The following is a 21,340-nucleotide window of genomic DNA, read 5'->3' on the forward strand; positions in this document are numbered from 1 at the left end:
CCCTTTAACATCACATTTTAGACGTGTGTGTATGTGCATGGGTATGTATTTGTGTTTGTGTTAATATGTAAACAGTAGGTCAAATCAAGTGAAAAGCACTCAATAGAGGGACTGTATATGTTTTGATATTCCAATCTTACTTGATGCATTGCTTCTTCTTTTTATGCACAGGCAAACATTTTAAAAGGCATCGTCTTTCATGATGCAGCTTCAAAGTCTACATATATTTGATCCAAACTGCCACATATTAAAAAATTCCACAGCATAACCTATTATGACATGGAAAGAGGCAAGACAACATCTAGCAGTGTACACAGGACTGTGTTCTTTGTAGAAATCCCATTTGCCTTCAAGTCTCATTTCTAGTACTGGGTCTGAATTATGGCAAGTGATCACTAAATATTTCTTATTGTAAAAAGATCTATAAAGAATATTTATATGTGAAGGAAGAATTCAGTGTTTTTTTCTGAATCAATTTTTAATTATTATTTTACTTTTATTCTAAATCCTAGTGGTTAAGATTCAGTGCTCTCACTGACACAGCCCAGGTTCACATCCCAGTCAGGGAACCCCACCACCTGTCAGTTGTCATACAGTGGTGGCTGCATGTTGCTGTGATGCTGAAAGCTACGTCACCAGTATTTCACATACCAGCAGGGTCACCCATGGTGGAAGGTTTCTATGCACCTTCCAGACTAAGACAGACTAGGAAGAAGAAGCTGGCCACCCACTTGTGAAAAAATTGGACACAAAAATCCTATGAATAGCAATGGAGCATTGTCTGATACAGCGCCAGAAGGTGAGAGTATGGCACATAAAGACTGGGCAGGGTTTCACTGTGCTGTACACAGGGTCACTAGGAATCGACTCTGTGGCTCTAAATCCTGGTTTTGTTTCAGAGAAAATAAAGTTAATAATTGATACCAGAAATATTTTACATTTATCTGACAGATCTAGAGACTCTGAAAAGCTCATTAGGATTCTACAAAATCAAGGAAAACTATATGCTGTACGTATGGGTGTAGGTGTATATATAGGGATTGATATGTAACATAAAGATAGAGCTACATAAGAATTCATACAAAGCTGTGCCTTGGCCTCCAATGATTTCTGGTAAACTGTTCCTATTTTACTGACTCAAAACTGAATATTAGAACCATGACAAAATTTAAAAAGAGGACATACTAGTCAAGTGACAGGATGCACCACTGAAGTCAGTAAAGACCTCAACGTTGTTAAAATCAACAGACATTTTTAGTCTTCACCTTCCTTGATATCTTGGCAGCATTCACAACAGCAGACCACTCCTTACTTCAGGAAACTCTCCTACTTTGGCTTCTCTGACAAAAATTCTCCAGTGTGTTCCCAATTCTCTCTCGATGCTACTTTTTTCCTCTTTCTTTTTCCTCCTTCACTCAATCATTAAATGTTGTGGTTCTGGGTAGTAAAAATAAGGGGATACAGAGGGCAAAAATTTTGGAGTTCCTCAAAGCAATATCCTATGCTTCTTCCAGTTTTCATTGCAGTCTCTCTAGATGATCTCGAACATACTCAATGTGTTAATGAGGACCTATCCATACACGAATTTCAAATTCAAATTCTAACCCAGCATTTTCTTCTGAATTTCAGATGTGTATCATAACTGCCTAGTTGACATTTCCTGATGATTGTCACAAAGATATACAGAACTAAACTCATAATCTTTTCTCAACAAACTTGTTCCTTGTTTGTGGAGCCCTTGGGTGAAACCCTTAGGGGGCCTGTGAGACTTTGCATGTCTGGTCTCTGTCTGCCCCTCCAGTATCATCTTGCATAGCATTCCCCTTCTCCATCTCTCCCATGTGGCCACAGGAGTCTTCTACCCACATCCCATAGCTCACTGCCTTAACAGGGCCTTTGTACTTGATTAATTTCCTGCCCATTTCATCCAGTTACGTCTCTCCCTTCAAGTCTCAGCTCAAAAGACTCTTCCTTAAAGAAATATCCCTAACTTTCAGGTGAAGTCCCAAATTATAAGCACTTACTGTCCCCTGTACCTATCTTGACAGCACTTTATACTCTAGCAATATAAAATTTGTGTAATTATTTGATTAAAGTTTATCTCCCAAACTAGACTCTATTCTATATGTTTAAGCTCAGCCTTGTACCCCAATACCTAGCCCCATGTCTAGCATATAGGCTGTACCCAGCAAATATTTGATAAGTGAATGAATAAATCTTGGTGGTAGTGATCATAAAATAGTATCATTAGTGGGTCAAGCACATGGAAGCAAGCATCATATAAGGTGCATGATTGGGTTTGGATGTAAAACTTGCCTCTCACACTGAATAGTTATTGACTCTCGTGACCTTGCTAAGTTATCTAGCCTCTCTGAACCTCACTTTGCTCATGTGTAAAGCAAAGAAAAATACGTGTCTTGCAAAATAATTGTGAACTCAAATGTTATTATTACTAAAGGTCTGGAAAGGCATTCTCTTGAGGCATGTGGGATTCTGGTTAACATTAAAACGTGGCGAAGATATCTGGCTCTCTGCACAGTCTATTTCTTTTCTTCTCTGGCCCCCAAGTTCTCCTATACCCCCATGTATAACTCCTTCCCACTCATTTCTAGAGTCCATTTCAGTCTTTTCTTCCACTTGGGTTGATTTCTTATAGGCCACTGTATCGCCCTGACCGGTTCCTTAGTCTGCTGTCTCTGAATGAAGAGAAAAAAATCCTCTGAAGTTTTCTAAGGATTTTATTACCTGCTGAAGAAGTTTAAATGGAGAGAATGTACTGAGATTGGAGACCCTAGGAAAGGCTTTCTGGCTGCCTGCCAGGAAGCCTCAGAGAAACACCATGCCTTGGTGAACTGGCTGTGAGCCAGGCCTGGCCTATAGTCCTGCAGGCTCAGTATTCGCAGACTGATCTCTCAGAAGCTGAGTCACACTAAGCAGTTCCTGACATGGCTGTCTGAAGCCCAATGCCAACTGGTTCTTACTAGAAAAAGACCAGGAGCTGTCACAGGGGCCAGAATGCTTGTGGTCATGTCAGTTATAAAGATTTACAGTCTCTCCCTCTATGAAAACCTGTATGGAGCAAAAGAATATTCAGAATGTATTTTAGGAGTATAGTTTTTGCTTTGCTCCAAACAAACAAATCTTAAAAAGTATTCCTCAGGAGCTGACTATGGCTATCTTCCTCAATATATGAGAACTAGTACTCAATTCCATTAGCTAGGTACCCACTTCTCCTGTCTGAGACACTCTTTTATAAAAACTATTCATATTCTGACAGCTCAGTCTTGTCTTAGAAGCCTTTGTTTTGATTTATTTTTTAATGTGGCATTGCATATTTCTGGCTGACTCTCCCTTTAATGTCACAAGAGCCAACCTTATTTACCTTATTTCCAAGTTCTTTGGTGTATTTTCATTGGTATTCTTTGTATGAGTTACCTACATTAGCAATGATAGGGAAACAGATTGATCAAGGAAAGGAACGTGGAGAAGCTAAACTTCAAATAATTACGAAAAAGACTTAGAAGTCATCTTTGGTTTGTATGTACATGCAAATGGTCCAAATCTCTGCTTTACATATGTTACAAGCCATCCATTTCTCTAGGATTTCCCCTTCATTATTTGTTAAAGTGGAATCAGATTTCAACTCTGGTCTCTAGAGGGACAATCAATGCTAACTGGTAAAGATTTAACTTTTATACAAATGATCAAAGAAGTTCAGTTAAATCTCTGAAGACTCCCAACATGTTCTCTGTTTTTGGGCATGCTTCATTCCAGTAAAATAAAAGGTTTAGGGCTTGATTCATGAAACAATTTATGAAAACCTCAAAATCAATAGTGTTCTCCAATCAAAAGGCACATTTTGACAGGTAAAGTGAACACTGCAGAGACATCATTCACTGTTCCCACAGAAACTGATATTGCATTTCCCTCATATTGACTAGAAAAAGAAAAAAATGAGTATCATGACATTCCTTTAAAATATTTAGCAGATACAGTCCTGTGCAGACTATCTTAGTGTGCATTTACAACATAGTCAACATGTTACAAGTACCTATTGATATTCTAAGATATAGCATTGCAAAAATGCCATTTAACTTAGTTAGAGTTCTAACAAGCCAGGCCCTCAGTGCTAGTGTCTGTTACTAAGAGCTGTAGTGGTCAAAAGTCTAGACTTCACCAATGATGAACATAAAGGCTACTTCCTGTTTCTGTGCATGTAATTAACATGTGCCAATTTCTGTCCCTAGTGTTTCATCTATGGCATATCACTCAAACTTTACAAGAATTCTGTTGCTATGGACTGAATGTTTGTTTCCCCCCAAAATTCATATGTTGAAATCTAATCCCCATTGTAATGGTATTTAGGATGTAGAGCCTTTGGGAGGTGCTTAGGTTACAAGGGTGCAGCCCTCTTGAATGGGATTAATGCCCTTGTAAAAGAGACCTCAGAGAGCTCCCTTGCCCCTTCCACCACGTGAGGACAGAGTGAGAAGATAGCCATCTATGAACCAGGAAGAAGGCTCTCATCAGATACCTTGATCTTGAACTTCCAAGCCTCTAGAACTGTGAGAAACAGATGTTTGTTGTTTTAGCCACCCAGTCTATGGTATTTTTGTTATACCAGCCTAAACAGACTAGACACCTGTATTATAGGTGCTGTAGATAAATTAAGGCTTCTAGAGATTTAATAACTTGCCCTATATAACAAGTTGGTAGATACTTAACCCATACTTGAAGCTGGCTGCCTGTAGATACTGTTCTGTTAACCACTACCCTACAGTTTAACTCTATCTAATTGCTTCTGGACACAGTATTTTATTGCATTTGAGGTCCCCTTAGCTTACAATAGCTCAGTCACTAAGTCAATAAAATATTTGAATGTGACAATATCCACTGGTCTCTTTACTACTTTAAATTTTTACTCTTGATTCTTGAGAAAAAGAATTATTCTTGAGTATATTCTTGAGTATAAGTGCCATTTATTGTTTTTGTTTGTTTGTTTGTTTTGAGGGAGATTAGCCCTGAGGTAACTGCTACCAATCTTCTTCTTTTTGCTGAGGAAGACTGATCCTGAGCTAACATCCATACCCATCTTCCTCTACTTTATATGTGGGACGCCTACCACAGCATGGCTTGCCAAGCTGTGCCGTGTCCGCACCCAGGATCTGAACCGGCAAACCCTGGGCTGCCGAAACGGAATGTGCGAACTTAACCGCTGCGCCACCGGACTGGCCCCTATATGTGCCATTTAAAGGAAGTCAGCAATCAGTCCTAGATACTATCAATCTTCAAATTGCCAATTTCATAAGTATGGGTGTTTGCATATTGATTTATATTCGAAAAATATATCCCTCTCTGGAGTCATCTTGACATGGATATAGTCACAAATGCGGACACAAGCAGAACTTGAGTCAGCAACATTAAATAAAGGTGTCAAAGTTCCTGCTTTATAAACCGAACAAAAGGGAAAGAAACATGACTATCTTTCCGAAACCAGCAATGGGCTTTCTCTCTTCTTTCCTCCCTGATGGGAAGGCAGACAGGTGACAGCCAGGGCCCAGGCCAGGAACCTGTCAGAGTGAAGAGGAGGCCAGTGTGGAGGGAGGTTTGTTATATTCAAGGGGACTGAGCAAATAGGAAAACATATTGAGGATAATTGGAGTCAAATTTCTCAGATGACAGAAGGAAAACATAAAGCAAGAATAAACACCATGCGTTGATTTGGAATTGAAGGTACTGTTGTGAATTCAGGTATAGTTTTATATATATCATGTCTAGCAATCATAGATATCTCATAGGTATTGAGATAAATGATATAAACATACGTGGGTATGTGTGTGTACCTACATATACTTTACCACTTCGGAAACTTAGGGGAAGCGAGATCACAGCTTCTAAGTATCATTCTCTATAAAAAGAGATCAGGGCTTCCTAAATAAAAGCTGAAGCCAAGTCAGGGAGAGTACAAGATGAGCCAGACACACCTTGAGCCAAAGAGAAATGCAGTTCTCAAAGGAGAATGGGGCAGAAGTCAGCTTGAACAGCATCCCAGTAGCAAAATCTGGGAAAACTTAAGCAGCAAAATAAATAGTCATATTATAATCCAATAGGATTATATTGAATACAATAGGAATCCATCAGTCCACACAACTTAAAGAGAAAGAGAGAGAGAGACGAGGAGGGGAAGGAGGGTTAGGGAAAGGGGAGGAGGAAAGGGGTCGGGGAGGAAGAGTAGGAGGAGAAAGAGAAGAGACATCTTTTCCTTAAAGTAGAATGCCAAGGCATAAATGTATAAAGAATGATGGAATTCAAAATCATTTGACACCCATCATAAAAAATTATTAACTCAGGCAAGAAACCTCAATGTATGCTAAAACTTATGGGTGAAAGTAGATCAAGAAATATAATTTTTACACAGTCTCAAAATATCTTTCCACAGAAATACTTAACTAAACACAAATGGGGCAAAGTAACTCCAGAGTGGAAAACCGTGGCAGACATCTTAATCAAAGGAACAAATTTAACACCACCAAAATGGGAAATATCAACACAGTTGATATCTGATAGGATGCAATGGAAAGAACTCTGCATCATTTCTGTGACATTCTAGACAAAAATACCAGTATTATAATCTAATCATGAGGAAATAGCAGACAAATCCAAATTAAGAAACATTCTACAAAATGCCTGCCTTCAACATATCAATGTCATGAAAGTCAAGGAAAGACTAAGTAACTGTTTCAGATTGAGGGATATTAGGAAGACAGGACAACATACATCCTAAAAGTGACATCTTTGGGACAATTAGTGAAACTTGAATAAAGTCTCTGGGTGCTCTGAGTGAAGTGTATCTGGGAGTTCTTTGTGGTATGCTTGTAAATTTTCCATAAGTCCAAAATTTTTTCCAAGAGAAAATAAAATATAGAAAGAAGAAACAGTGGTTTGGTTAGGCAATCTGGTAGTTGAATCTCGTAAGCCAAATACAGAAAGGGTAGCTTATAAAGCTTCTCTGCTGAGGGGATGCCAACTCGGGGCAGCAGCCTACACAACAGGCCCTCTTCTGGCAGTCTCTCTGCACTCCATCTTAAAAATACTGCTGTGTGAGGGAGTTTAAATTGCTACCCGATGCACAGATATATATCGAACGTAGCAAAAGACAAGCTCACGAGGCAAGCAGTCAATAAGCTTTATTTTGTGCTGATGACCAATTATGCCCAGCTCACATAAAACCACAATTGCAGCACCATCTGTAACAGTAGCTGCAGGGCTTACAAAAGCTCTATCTGTACCATGATGATATGCTCTGCATTGCAATACCGTAAACTCACAGCTCCTTCTACTCAATCTACTGGTTCAACAAATAAGCCAAACCTAAAACCATTAGAGTCAGCATTTTCAAAACTAATGTTTTACATTCTTTTCCTTTCAGAATACAGTATACTATTCAAGTGTCAATTTTCCATGTCACTTTCTGGGCAAATTTGAAATCTCACAGAAACTCGTTATAGCAAACATCTCTCCTGAGAACCCATAATGTTGCTCTAAAGAAAAGAATGTAGACCTCAAAATAGCAAGTTATGAATCTGGTTAATAGCTATTCTGAAATTTATTGGGGGCTGCTAGAAAAGCTCAGGTTTAGGGACATTGTACAAGTCCTTCTCTTCTCCTTAACTAATTACTCCACTGTTTTACTTCACATATCTCTGCAAGTATGAGAAATATAGCTCTAAGTTAATAAATGTAAATGCAATAGAAGAAAAATGACACGTGGGAGGAGGGGAGGCATGTTTTGAAAGTCCAAAGGAGCTAAGGTAACACTTTTTGAACTCTAGGCAAGGAAAACAAGTTTGAAGAATACCGTATAAATGTCGACGCCAAGAAAGAAGAGGATCAGTGAAAAGTAGGCTTTTTTTTTAAAATTCTGCTTTTCTCCTTTCCCTTTCTTTTCTTCCTATAATTAGGACCACTACTTAAAGTCTTAATAAAGCTACCTCTGAAATTCAGTAAATTTCTCCTTCATCTAGCTATTGAACATCGTTTATTCTGCCCTGATATCTCCCAGTGACAATCCATTTTACACACTGAAGACATAGTAATTTTCCAGATCATGCCTCTCACACACACACACACACACACATGCAAGCATGTGCATATATACACAGAGCCCAAGTTACTGACACTCAAGAATTTCTTCTACAATCAGGATCCAATCAGTCTCCACTTTCTAGGACAACTGATGTACTTTCTGACCACCTGACATCTCTTGTGTTCACCTTGGTTATATGGTCCCTTCAGTGCTACATTTCCTTTCCTGTCCCCCTCATCTCATGCCCAAATCTCACATATCTTTCAGAACTCAGCTCAAGTGCCACTTTCTCTGATTCCAACAGCTAGCAGTAATTTTCCCATTTTTGGACTCTAAATGCAGCAAATCTGGTTCACTGCTGGGGAGCTTTACCTTTCCTGCTTCATTTTGTATTTATCTTCTAGTCAGTCTTCTGCCTACTATCTTGTGGACAATGGAAGGAAAATGACATATGGGCCGTGTGGTGTTTCACTCTATCCTTGATGCCTTATGCATAATAGGTACTTACTAGGTAGTTGTTGAAAGAAGAAGAAGAAATAAGTGAATGAATTTACTGAAGAGAAGATATGATTTCATTCTTTAAATATTTTAAAGCTGTTTATATTTCAGTTACACTCTTCCATTTCTAGGAAGTAGGAGATTTCAGAATTTTCCCTATTGCACTGTATATTTTGGGCAGTTTTTCTATTCTTCTATAGCAGGTAATCCTAACTCATGATGATAGTGTTTCATTCAACAATTTTTATTTGGTGCCAACTTGGGTAGGCTCTTTCCTGGGAAATTATGCTACTAAATAAAAAAAGACAAGACTCTTGCTCTCAATGAGCTTATGTTACAGTCAGAGGAGGCTGAAATCACACTTGTTAATAAGTAAACCAAAAAATAGCAGATAGTGATAAATTCTATGAATAAAGTACAAGAGTGTGATGGGGTATAATTCTGGCCAGAGGCATGAGGGATGTTCCTTTGGACCAGATGGTTGGAGATAGCTTCTGTGAAGAAGTAGCATGTAAGAAGAGATCTGATGAGAAGAAGGAGCCTGCTGTGATCTGGAAGAGAGTCAGTACAGGCAGACGGAACATCTACGACAAAGGTCCCAAGGCAGTACAGCCTAGTTTGCGGAGAAACAGAATGATGGCAGGTGTTCAGTACACTAGGGGGAGAATGGTATAAGTGTGGCTTGAGAGTTAGATGGCCAGATTGCGTAGGGACTTTGTAGGTCTTGGCAAGGTGTGTGAGTTTATTTTTTAAGTGTAATAGAAATCCAACAGATGTTCTCAGGAATTGGAATGACATACACAATTCATACTTTTCAAAGGTTAGAGTCTCTACTGTGTGAAGGGTGTTATTAGAAAGGGCCAAAAGTGGATGTTAGAAGACTCATTGGATACTAGGTGAGAATTGGTGATGATGTGGTTTGGACCAGGAGGGGTGGGGTGGAAATGGAAAGAAATGCCTGACTGACGGTATGTTTTGCAGGAAGAGCCAATAGGACTGGCTGAAAATAAGATGTGGGGAAGGAGTGACTGAAAAAGAACAAAATGTGTATTCTTGCCAAATTTTCTCCCTTAGTCTCCCATTCAAGTAATCATGCATCCTAACCTCCAGTCTCTGTGGCAGTTCTAGTTACCAGCATTTGCATAGCATGTCATAATTTGCCTATTAATTTTTCATCATGCTTGGATTGTAGAATTGTAGAATGTCAAATCTGGATGAAGTCGCAACATTCTCCCTCCCACCTGACAAATTCTGACTCATCCTTTAAGTCTCATCTCTTATCTTATGATGCATTCATTGACTCTACCCTCATGTAAGACTTAAGAAAACTTTCTTCTATGTTATTTGCTGCAAATACTTCCACAATATCAATCATTTTTTATTTTTTATTATATTCTTACCATTATCTCAAAAGACTGAGTTCCCAAAGGGCAGAGAGCTTTTTAATCTTTGTAACGCTCATTACATAGTATTTGCAAAATGAGTGATGAATACATAAATGAAAAAGTATCTGGTGATTTCCCCTTACCTAAACTATGGCAATTGGTAGTCACACTAACACTTACAAAGGCAGCCTGTTCCATTCAGATACGTCTAATTACTGGGATATTCTTACATTGAATTAAAATCTTCTTTTTTAAAAGTCACATCTTTGATTTTAGTTATATATACTCATTAAATGGATAAGGATATATTAAATTCAAAACACTTTTTATCACATTTTAGTGATAAATGAGTTACAAAACTTAATATAGAATATACTTGCATTATATAAGAAGTAGGACCAATAGGAAATCCATTAACTTCCAGAACCAAACATTATATTTATAGGACTCTGAATATTCAACTTGCAAGAACTAGTATTATGAAACATCTATTAGAGTCGCAGAGGGTATAATTAACAACCTAGCATGACTTCGAAGTGGGCTGATAAATGGAGAAAACCATCACCATCAGCGGTCAATCTTCCAGTTTTATAGAAGTCATTTAATTATCTTTAAATATCAAACACATGTACATTTCTACATACACACACATATATATTTTAAATTTATAGCATTTAAAAGCAATTAAGCACTTTCCATTATAAATGAGTTCTGATTGAGAATTGTGTGGATCTACAATTGACATTTTGCTAGCCAGAATGTCCCTGGTAACAATACCTCATTTCTATACATGCAGAAAGAACTGATGAGCAAAGGAGGACATGCTCCAGACTCATATTTGGGTGCAAAGGCAAACTCCTAGGGGCCCTGTGACTTTAAGAGATGATCACTATTCTGACTTGAAATCTCTGCTTCTTCCTCTCTGTAAAGTGGAGATAATATTTCTTTCTCATGGGTTTATGATAAAGTTTAAGCGAGAAAATGAACCTAAATCTTGCAACACAGAGACTTTCACTGATAATACCATCATAAAATAGTAAGTTATTACTATTATCTTTCAAATGATTAGCAACTCCAGAAAAGTCTGTCAGGGATTTTGCAGGAAGATTCTTAAATAGAGTTGGAACAGTCAGAGTTGAAAAGACACCAGGGGTCACATAATGCAGACAACATGACGCTATGATATAAATATCTCTCACTGAGAGTTAAAAAGCTTGAATATTGACTACTCTACCTTGAGAGGATTGACATGATCATTTATACCATTATTCTGACTTGATAAAAGACTTCAGGCCACTCTTGGCTCATGTATAGACTATAATGTGAAACCTTTTTATTAGATGATTTTATTTATTTTCAACTACTTTATATAATTACAATAATACAAATAATTACTGACATTTATAAGTCATTTATTACAAATCTAGCTCTGTGCTAAAGTCTTTACATGGGACAGCCTTATTTAATCTTTAAAACAACCAAATAAGGTAGACATTCTTACCAACCACCATTCACAGGATTAGAAATTGAAGTTTGGGAAAGTCTGTTTACCATATGGTAGGTACTGTTCTAAGTTCCGTATAAATATTAACTCATTTAATCTTCAAAACAACCTTATGAGTAAGCTTCTATTATTATCATCCCCATTTTATAGATTAGGAAATTGAGGCTCAGAGTCTTTAAATACATTACCTAAAGTAACATAAATAATAAATGGAATCTTTGAGATTCCAACCCAGGCAACCTGGCTCTCGGGGCCATCATGTCAACAAAACCAGATGCTGTTTCTGAACAAGGGCAGAGCCAGCAGACTCTACAGCCAGTATTTTAGCTAAATTGGCCACACCACCTCATTTGTATAATCTTCATTTTAAAGAGGGCAATCAGAAACTCAAGAGGTTGGAGAGTTTGGCAAGGTCACACAGCTGATCCACACTTTAACCTCTAAGCTCTGCTGCTTCCTCTTTTTAAGAGTCAAAGTTATGTTTTCAAATGTACACCACTGAATTTATATCCACTGGATACTTTATTGCAAACAAAGAAACAAAAATGCCTGTTGCGACTTATAGAAAGGAGCAACTAGACTGGCAGATACATTCTTTCCGCTTAGATTTGCACTTTTCTGTGAAATTCATTTGTGGTGATTCGAAATGACTGATGTTTTTACAGAATATATTTGAGAGCCACAAGTGTGCTGAGTATGACGTTTAAAACTTTGTGATTTTTTCACATATTTTTGAAAGGTGGATTATGATTTGACATCTTAAATTCCCTGTTGCCAGATCGGGACTCTGGAGTTAGAAAGAGTTGCAGACTCCCATCTGATCCAAATACAAAGGTTTAAAATGAGTTATTGCTACTAAAGCCAGAATAGTAAACTTAAATGAGGTGTCCCGGGAGCTAAAATGCAATAACTATAAATTCGTTTTGCTGGGTATATGAAGTCCCAGAAAAAAAGCACTTACGTTTTTCATTGAGGGAAAACAAATCATTATAGTTATGTTCTTTACTTCAAAAATCCATACATTTAATAAATTTAATACATTTTCTAACTTTCTAATCTTGACTCTTCCTTAATTATAGCAGGTCCTACTTCCTATTCAGAACATTTCTTCCCTATTGTTGAACTGCCCACCTGCCTAGGGACGCCTGTTCCTCCCTGGGCGTCTGCTCACTGACAAGACAGTGAATGAAACTGGAGACGCAGCGGTAAGTGACATATTTCTAATTGATTAAAACAAACCACAGGACAATAAGCAAAATGTGCTATTTTTATAACTGTAGAGTAAGGTAGATATTTTAAAATATAGCATATATTGTATATTCTAATACACAAAATAAAACAAATAAAATGCAAAAACAAATTAAAGTATAAATATAATAATTATATAATTATTATTTTTGTCTAGAAACTTATGCCTAGCTGTGGAAAATTACTATAAATTTTATGTTGGGAAAGCGATGCCTTATAAAGAACATTTAGCAAACATTTGCAATGTGCCAGAATATACAGTAAATGCTTTATATGCATTATCCCTGTTATTCTTCCCAACTCTACAAAGTAGACACTGTTACTCCTATTTGACAGCTGGAGAAAATGAGACTAAGAGATGTTAAGCAACTTGTCCAAAGTCTTAGAGCTGGTAAATGGCAGAGCTGGGCATTAAATCCACATCCGCCTGATTCCAGAGCCTTCCCCCTTAACTATTATGGTATACTGTCTCCTAAGGGTAAAAATAAAAATATCTATGAACTCTACAGTCCTGAGAATTATTTTAAAAGACTAATAATAAAAACAACAGCAGTACTAGTAGTAACAGTAATAGACACAGGAGAATTCACGGCATCTGAGTTCTATTTTGCCTTCAGTAACAAGCAGGTTAACTCTGGAGGCCTTCAAGTTCCTGACGAGAGGGGAGGGCAAATAGGACTAAAGCTTATTGGAGGGTTTTTCTTGAAAAATTAAATTCTAGGCCTATATCATCAGATTGAAACATTGTTCCAAAATGACGATATACAACAGGACTCCAGCAGCCTTCATATCACACGCTGAGGAGGAGGACCTGTAAATTTTCACTACTGGGGACGAACAGAGGTCGCCTTACCTATAAATGAATGGCGCCACCGTGGCAGTGTTCGGGTGGCTGTGTTGCTGCTGTTGAGGGAGCTGGACAGCACCATTTCCAGCACCCTGCCCAAGGCCTTGTGCCACCAGCACAGCACAGGAACCAGCGGGAGAAGCTTGGCTGGCATCCCTTCCCTCCAAAGGAGCAGGGCAGTGGGATGTGCTTGCTTTCTCAGCGGTCATGGGCTTGGGCAAAGACTGGGAAGTGCTTCCCTTGGTAGTCCTGAATTTTTCTGACTCTTTGCTTGCTGCATTACCAGGTGAAATGGTTTGCTTTGCCGTTGGCACCTTTGAGCCCGGTTTTGGAATCCCACTGGAAGATGGGATTAAGCTTTCCTTCTTGGCTGCTGTTGTCTTACTGCCCTTTGGGATCAAGCTTGCAATTTTAGAGGTCTTTTTTGGAGCCATCTCTGTCAACTGATCCTTCTCATCCTTGACCGGTTTTTCAGTGCAAACTTTATTTTTGTCCCTGTTCTTTTCCTCTTTTTCCTTTGGCTGTAGCAAAGACTTTTTATTGCTGAGATTTTTGCTTCCAGCTTTTGGAGGGGCTAATTTAGGTGACACTTTGGGGCTGCTGTTTGTTGAGCCACCACTATTCAGACCACTGTTAAAACCTTCCATTTCACCAGATTCAGAAAAGGCATCGTCATCCTTCCCAGCGTCACCGAGTCCTGAACTGGGAGACTGTGGGGGGCGTAAAGCAGTCCGAGCATTGACCAGCTTGAATTTTTCAAGCATGGATTTCTGTCCCGAGGGAGCTGTTTTGACCCCTTCCGAGACAGGGGGCTTCAGTCTGTCTGCAGATGGTGTGGGAGAGGTGACAGGGCTCGACTGCTTTACCGTCAGCATGGTCGAGGTGGCGCTGTGCTTGACATTCATGGACTTGCTGCGCCAGGGCTTGCTGGCGCTCGGAGAAGGGATGGCGGAGGCAGGGGGCTGCGCAGCAGTGCCCGGGGGCTGCATGTTGCCATTCGCACCTGAAGATGGCTGAGGTCCTTTGGAGGAATCTGCACATTGTTAAGAAAAAAAGTAAAGGAAAGGCTTATTAGTTTTGATCAATTATATCACACCACTGAGTACTTCCAACTACAGACACGTGGAAGTCTCTCTCCTGTGAACTGAACACAGACATGCTGTGTGGCATCAATCACCTCTGTGATGTGGTTGTTTTTGTACCATATATCAAAAATTCAGTGTCTGAGAGGCATTGATTTTTGGGAAAAAAGTTGCTTCTTTTTCCCTTCTAAAATTACTCTTACCCAAATGAACTTGGCTAGCCACAGATAACTAAAGATGAATAAAACACTATCCCTTCCCTAAGCAATTCTTTGTATTTTTTCCAATTACTGCTGTAGCTCATAGCAGTAAACTGATATTCCACATAGCCCTAAGAATATGTTCTATAATAAATATTGAGAAATTGCTTTAACCTACAGGAAGCCTAGCTTATTGTTATCTGATTAAATATGCTCATGAATCATGATTAAGCTTTTTGTTAGTATTGTTTATTTTTATTTGTATAAAAAGTATTGAAATTTATGCTTGTATGGGTCAGATGATTTACTAAGAAATAAATATATTATATGTATACATATATAACCTATATATTTATAACAACTCTACAAGGTATGTATTAACATTATCTTCCCTTTTTTACAAATAAAAAAAACTAAGGCAAAGCAGGACTACATAACTTGTTCAAGGTCCCTTAGCCTGGATTTGAACTGAATTCAGAGCATTTTTAACCAACACACCTACAGCCTCCTGTGGAGATCTGAACAAACTTTACATTCTAATAGAAAATAAAATTGCTTATGGGCAGCTATAGGAAAATAAGGCCTTTGTCATAGAAGCATTTTCCAATGCAGAAATCTCACGATGACATGAATTTTTACAGGAGTGCTATAGCACTGATTAATGCCTGATTACAAGTCTCTCATTTTTAAGCATGAAAACCTAAACCAAAAAGAGATTTTCTGATATTATATAGAATAAAAAAGAACTGAGCTTGAAGTTAAAAGACCTCAGTATAAATGTTAAAATTTGGGTACTTTATGATGGTGGTCATTTACCTTAAGTTTCCTCTGCCAGAAATGCCTCCCTCTTTTTCCCTCTTGTTTTTTTTTTTTTGTGTGTGTGAGAGAGATGGAATGATAAATGATTAAATTAGATGTTTATGTAAAAGAGGCATCATTTGGTTCTGTTAAAATACTAGATATTGGGGCCAGCCTGGTAGCATAGTGGTTAAGTTCGCATGCTCTGCTTTAGTGGCCTGGGTTCGCAGGTTCAGATCCCAGGCATGGACCAACATAGTGCTCATCTAGCCATGCTGTAGTGGCATCCCATATACAAAATAGAGGAAGATTGGCAAAGATGTTAGCTGAGGGTGAATCTTCCTCAAGCAAAAATAAAAAAAACAAAAACAAACTTGATAGTAACAAACAGATGCAAAGATATTTTTGATGAAATGCCCAATGGAAATATTTCATAAAGAATTTCCTTTTCAGAATATTTAGGAATTGGAGCCCATTAAATTTCATTAAACATTCATATATATAAAACTACAAAGCTTTTACTTTTAAATGTTTTCTTAAAGCTGTCAAAATGCATGATAAACAGTATGTAATCAAGCCAATTAGTACAGAATACCAGTCTTCCTATTTTTCAGAAGAAGAAATTGACATACAAAAAAAAGGAAATAAAGAAGTTAGAGGAAAAGAAGTTACATTGTTAGTTGAATATTTGTGTGAGCTGCACTTTTTTAAATAAATGTGTCTAAAATAACATATTTGTGAAATTTACATTAACAATAATCGTGTAGACAAATGCATTTTATATTAAACTTTCTTAAGCAAATTGGTATACTAACGTTGACTTCTAATTCCACACTACCTTTCTACAATTCTACATTTCAACTGGGAAAATAAATGTAAGACTGTATGTATATCCTCTAGATTAAAATGTATTAGTTCACTGAAAAGCCAAAATGCTTATATGGTATATTTAAGTTTTAAAGCATATGATGATAAATTGCTTTTTTCCCCAATATTCATGTAAAGTCTGTAATTATGTCCATTTCTAGAATATTTATACAAATCCATTAGGTTCATATACCAACACTAAAGCATTCTGAAAAACAGTGGGAGTATTGACTAATTCAAGATAAACATATCAAGCAAGCTTCAAAACATTCCATGTATCAAGTGTGCTCACTCTCCGTGAATGGATTTCAACCTTTGACTTCTGTTGTAAGTCTAGGTAATTCCAAATTTATTTCACTGACAGATCCCTTTCAAAGACTGATAACATTTCATCATGATTTAATAATCCTCAGTAGCAGATAAAGTACATTGTCTACCTACAGGCAGAAATGCCTGCTAAATATTTCTTCAGAATAATTCATACTATTGGTAGGGTCTCAACTTTGACCTCACTTCTTCTGAGGAAAAAAATGAAAACCCAAAGCGAAAACATTATCCCCACTCCCACCTCTGACCATCTTAGCATCAAGTCTGGAGTGAGTGGCTCCTCTACCTTCTTCCATAGCTTATTTCCTCTATTACAGCCATTATAACTCCCCTGTAATGTCCTGCTTCCTCCACCACATTGTGCATTCCATGAGAGCTGGTTTTGTACTACATACATAGCACGCATTATTGGACACGCACTGAACTATGTATTCGACATAGAGTAACCGAATCCTCCCAAGAATGGCATGAAGTTTTCAGTTATCCTCATTTTACATATGAAGAAACTAAAGCACAAAAAGGTTAAATAGCTTGGCCAAAGTTATGCAATTTGTTAGTGACAAAACTGAGAACTGAACTTAGCTTGGATTCTAAGTTAATTCTATCAACTACTATATCATACTATTTTTCAAATGTATAAGGATAAGCTCAATGGTTCACCAACTATAATATTTCTTGAATATAGAAACAGAAAATAATGACCATCAAATTAATGCTTTTAATAGAATTATATCAAGTGAACTTTATTTCTCAATTGCCTAGATTCAATTAGAAACTAAGAAACCTCCAAACAAAATGAATTTTCTCAAGTTCAGTGAATTGTAAACATGCCCATGCATTTCACACAGTGACCTCACTGTTTTGCTGATTTTTGTCCAACATATGGCTCTATTTTCCTACTATGTCCAGCAATATTCATCAATGCTATTCAGTTCCTACAATCTATAGGATTTGAATCTAGGCGCACCATCTCTTCATATGTACTGAGTGTCTATTCTATGCAAGACACCTTGTAATCTAGTCAGACGAAAGAAAACAGACTCATAAAAGATGAATGATATATATTAAATGTTAAATGAGTAGGAGGTGGGAAAGAAAACAGTAGAGGAGATCAGAGTTGCACAAAGCATTGCACAATATTAAGTAAGATAAGATCAAGACAAATGTGTTAAGAGAGATAATGTAAGCGTTCAGGGCAGGAGAAACATTTATAAAAATTTTTTAGGGAACTATGTGAAAATTTATTCTATTTATTTACATTTTAACAAAATGTACATAGATATATTGGGACACAGATTTGGAGAGAAACATAGCACCCCCAAAATCAAAGTGTAGTCTGCTGTAAATATTGTTAAGAGGAACATGATGGCATCACATTGAATTCATCTTCACGTTCTTACTATGATCTCAAAAGTTATTTGCAATCTTTCTTATTCTATAACGAAAATAATGTTAATAATTATTATGAATATAATAAGGCTAACTGGCACTTTATTGAAGATTCTTCAACTGCATTACCTCACATTTACTGTTCACAACAACCCAAGGAGGTGGGAAGGGCTCCTATTTCTAATTCACATTTGTGGAAAGCAAAGCTTTGTGAGACTCAGCACATTCAGCAGTGCACAGCTGTGAGGAGCAGAGCTGGAATTTGATCCCACACTGTGTGACTCTAGAGCCCAGGCTCTATCATTGTCTTAGAGTGCCTGACATTCTGAGTGTTTCACATAGTGGTTCTCACACTTTAACGTGCACAGCAGTCACCTGGGGACCTACTGAACGCACTTCACCTTGTGGTCCAGCAGACCCGCAGTGGATCCTGAGATTCCGCTTTTCTAACACGCTTCCAGACGATGTCAGTGGAGCTGGTCACAGACCATGTTTTGAGTGGTAAACGTTGAACAGACTCAGACATCATGGAAATTGCTGACATAACAGCTTTAAAGAGTTGTTTTTTTATGACAGTCTCCATATTGGTTAAACTTATTAAATGTTCCACGGGTGTGCAACATCAATATTCTTCATTCTTTGAACTTTCGGACCCTTGGCAGTTCTGTATTCTTCTGGATGCTTAACATTTTGTGGAGAGGGGTCACTACAAATATAATAAGCCCATCAGGTTTGCCTAACATGCTTAATGTCACCATTTTAGCCACATATTTAGTGTGTATCTTCTGTGTATCTACAACTAGCTTAAGAAGCCAGGGGACTCCTACCCCTGTTTGCCTGGGAGCTTGGGTGGGGAGGAGAGGAAAGGGAGTAAAAGGACCAGTCAGGGGGCTGGCCCCGTGGCCGAATGGTTAAGTTCGCGCACTCCGCTGCAGGCGGCCCAGTGCTTCATTGGTTCGAATCCTGGGCGCGGACATGGCACTGCTCATCAGACCACGCTGAGGCAGCGTCCCACATGCCACAACTAGAAGGACCCACAATGAAAAATATACAACTATGTACCGGGGGGCTTTGGGGAGAAATAAAAAAAAAAAAAAGGACCAGTCAGGATGCTTTTTAAGTGTTCTGACATTAGCTAGATAGACTGCTACAGCAGTTCAGGTACAGAGGAGGAGTTCCAACATCACTACACCCAAAAATGAGACAGGAGGGACTCCAAATTATGACATCCACATCCACCCCACAGTCATGGTCACAGCAAAAGCTGTAAAATCCTTCTCAGATGAGTACACACATATAAGATACTTCTCTAAGCTCAGCTCCAAACCTGTCCCCAGCCTGTCCCTATAGAACAGCAACAAGCTGCTTCAGGTTTCAATAAGAGGACAAATCATAGGTCGTTGTGCATCAGGAAGGCATTGAAATAATACAAGTCTCTCTGGATTCCTCACAATAAAGGTCGCAACAACAACAGCAGCTGAAATGGCAACATCTGTAGCTCCTACAGAGTGGGTGCTGCCACAAATTCTCACCTCTGTGCCATTTATATATTCAATATTAATTAACCTGGTCTCACAGATAGATTTCTGAATGTTGATAACTCAGCTTCTGACTGTGAATGAGCTGTCATCTGGGTATAGAGAAAGGAGCAGATACCTAATGCACACATTTAAAGACACTCCTGCAATGGATTGGTATCTCACATTCACAGGGCCTTTCTCTGCCCACAGCCCTGCTCTTGCTCTGGCCTCCAAGGAGAAATCCACTCCCTCTCCTTTCCTTCCCCTTCCTCCACTTCCATGTCCACCAGCACCAACTTCGTTACAACCAAACAATGTTATTTATCAGCTGCTTACTTTTTCCAAGTACTTTGATACATGGTCTGACATTTAAAACTCTTCATACATGGTATCTCATCTAAACCCATAATAATCTGCAACATACTTATGATTTCTGTTGTTATAAATGAGAAAACTGAACTTAGAAAGAGAAAGTAACTTGTTCCAAACGACACATGCAGTGAAACTTAGAGAAGACAAAATCAACACTGGAACTCAGGTTGATCTGACTCCAAACTTGGAAGGCTTTTGACTCTCTCTTCTCTCCATATATTTGCTGCATACTCAGAAATTCTGCTGGTATGTCTCTCCAGAAAACCACGTGTTTGTCACAAGAGTGAAGTTAATTGGGTAATTCCTTAAAACATGATTTCCTTCTTCCTCAATGAGCAGACTATAAATGAGGAGAACATGATACAAGATACTCTCTACTCAGTAAACTATATACTATCTCCTTGGGTATCCTACTTACACCATTATTCTCAGTTTATGTAAGAATAGATGTTAATTCATGCTTAGAAAACATTTAAATTCACAGAGTTAATTTTTAGTTATCTCATCTTGCAAAAAAAACCCCAACATTGATGACGTAGGAGAAGTAGCAATCTAATTCTAAAATAAATACATGCAGGAAAATGTGGCAGTCGCAACAGACATATGGGAAGTTTAGATAAGGATATTTCTCCGTGGAACTTGACCTAGCTTTAGAGTTTAGCACCCTTTGCCAACTGTGCTATTAACCTAAGAAAGGGCACAGGAAACATCCTCAATCTGCTTATTTTTCTTCCTCACTGAATAGTATGTGGCTTATATGGAAGCAAACTAGCTTTCGCTTACAAAGTAACAGCAAAGTAACAATATTCAAAGTAGCACAAAGTAACCACAACAACGACCGTAACACCATCCTCTTAAAAGTATTCACTGTGTAGCAGGCGTTGTCCTCAGTGATATATTTGGTCCCTGGTAAATATAAGACAATATCAGCATCACAGACCATTGAAGAAGGAAGGAAATAATTAATCAATGTGGCCATGGCAACTAGTTTGGTAAATAATTAATTTAGACTCTCACTTGACAATAATATCAAAACACCCTTGAACATTTTAAAAAGTAAAAAAAAAAAAAAAAAGTAGCATTCAAATCCAAATACGTCTTGTTAAGTTGGCCCCTTGTTCACCTCACCACACTGTCTTCCATAAATTATTGCTTGTGAAATGGCTCCATCATCAATTTTAAGATGACTCCACAGAAATATAGAATGGTTTTACAGG

The 21,340-nt window shown here is 38.0% G+C and overlaps 1 protein-coding gene across 7 annotated transcripts in view; it reads right to left on the reverse strand.

Moving 5' to 3' along the window:
• Positions 1-21,340, reverse strand: part of NAV3 (neuron navigator 3) — a 351,215-nt gene that overhangs the window by 158,337 nt on the left and 171,538 nt on the right. For all 7 annotated transcript variants that reach the window (XR_006886093.1, XM_046645942.1, XM_046645941.1 and 4 more), the window contains one exon: positions 13,575-14,601. Coding sequence is in view for 6 of the 7 variants with exons in the window: in XM_046645942.1 (XP_046501898.1) it covers positions 13,575-14,601 (1,027 nt within the window). In the remaining variant the exon portion in view is untranslated. The remainder of the gene's footprint in view (positions 1-13,574; positions 14,602-21,340) is intronic.

The sequence above is a fragment of the Equus quagga genome, chromosome 19 (genome assembly GCF_021613505.1).
Source record: "Equus quagga isolate Etosha38 chromosome 19, UCLA_HA_Equagga_1.0, whole genome shotgun sequence".
Taxonomy (NCBI): Eukaryota; Metazoa; Chordata; class Mammalia; order Perissodactyla; family Equidae; genus Equus; species Equus quagga.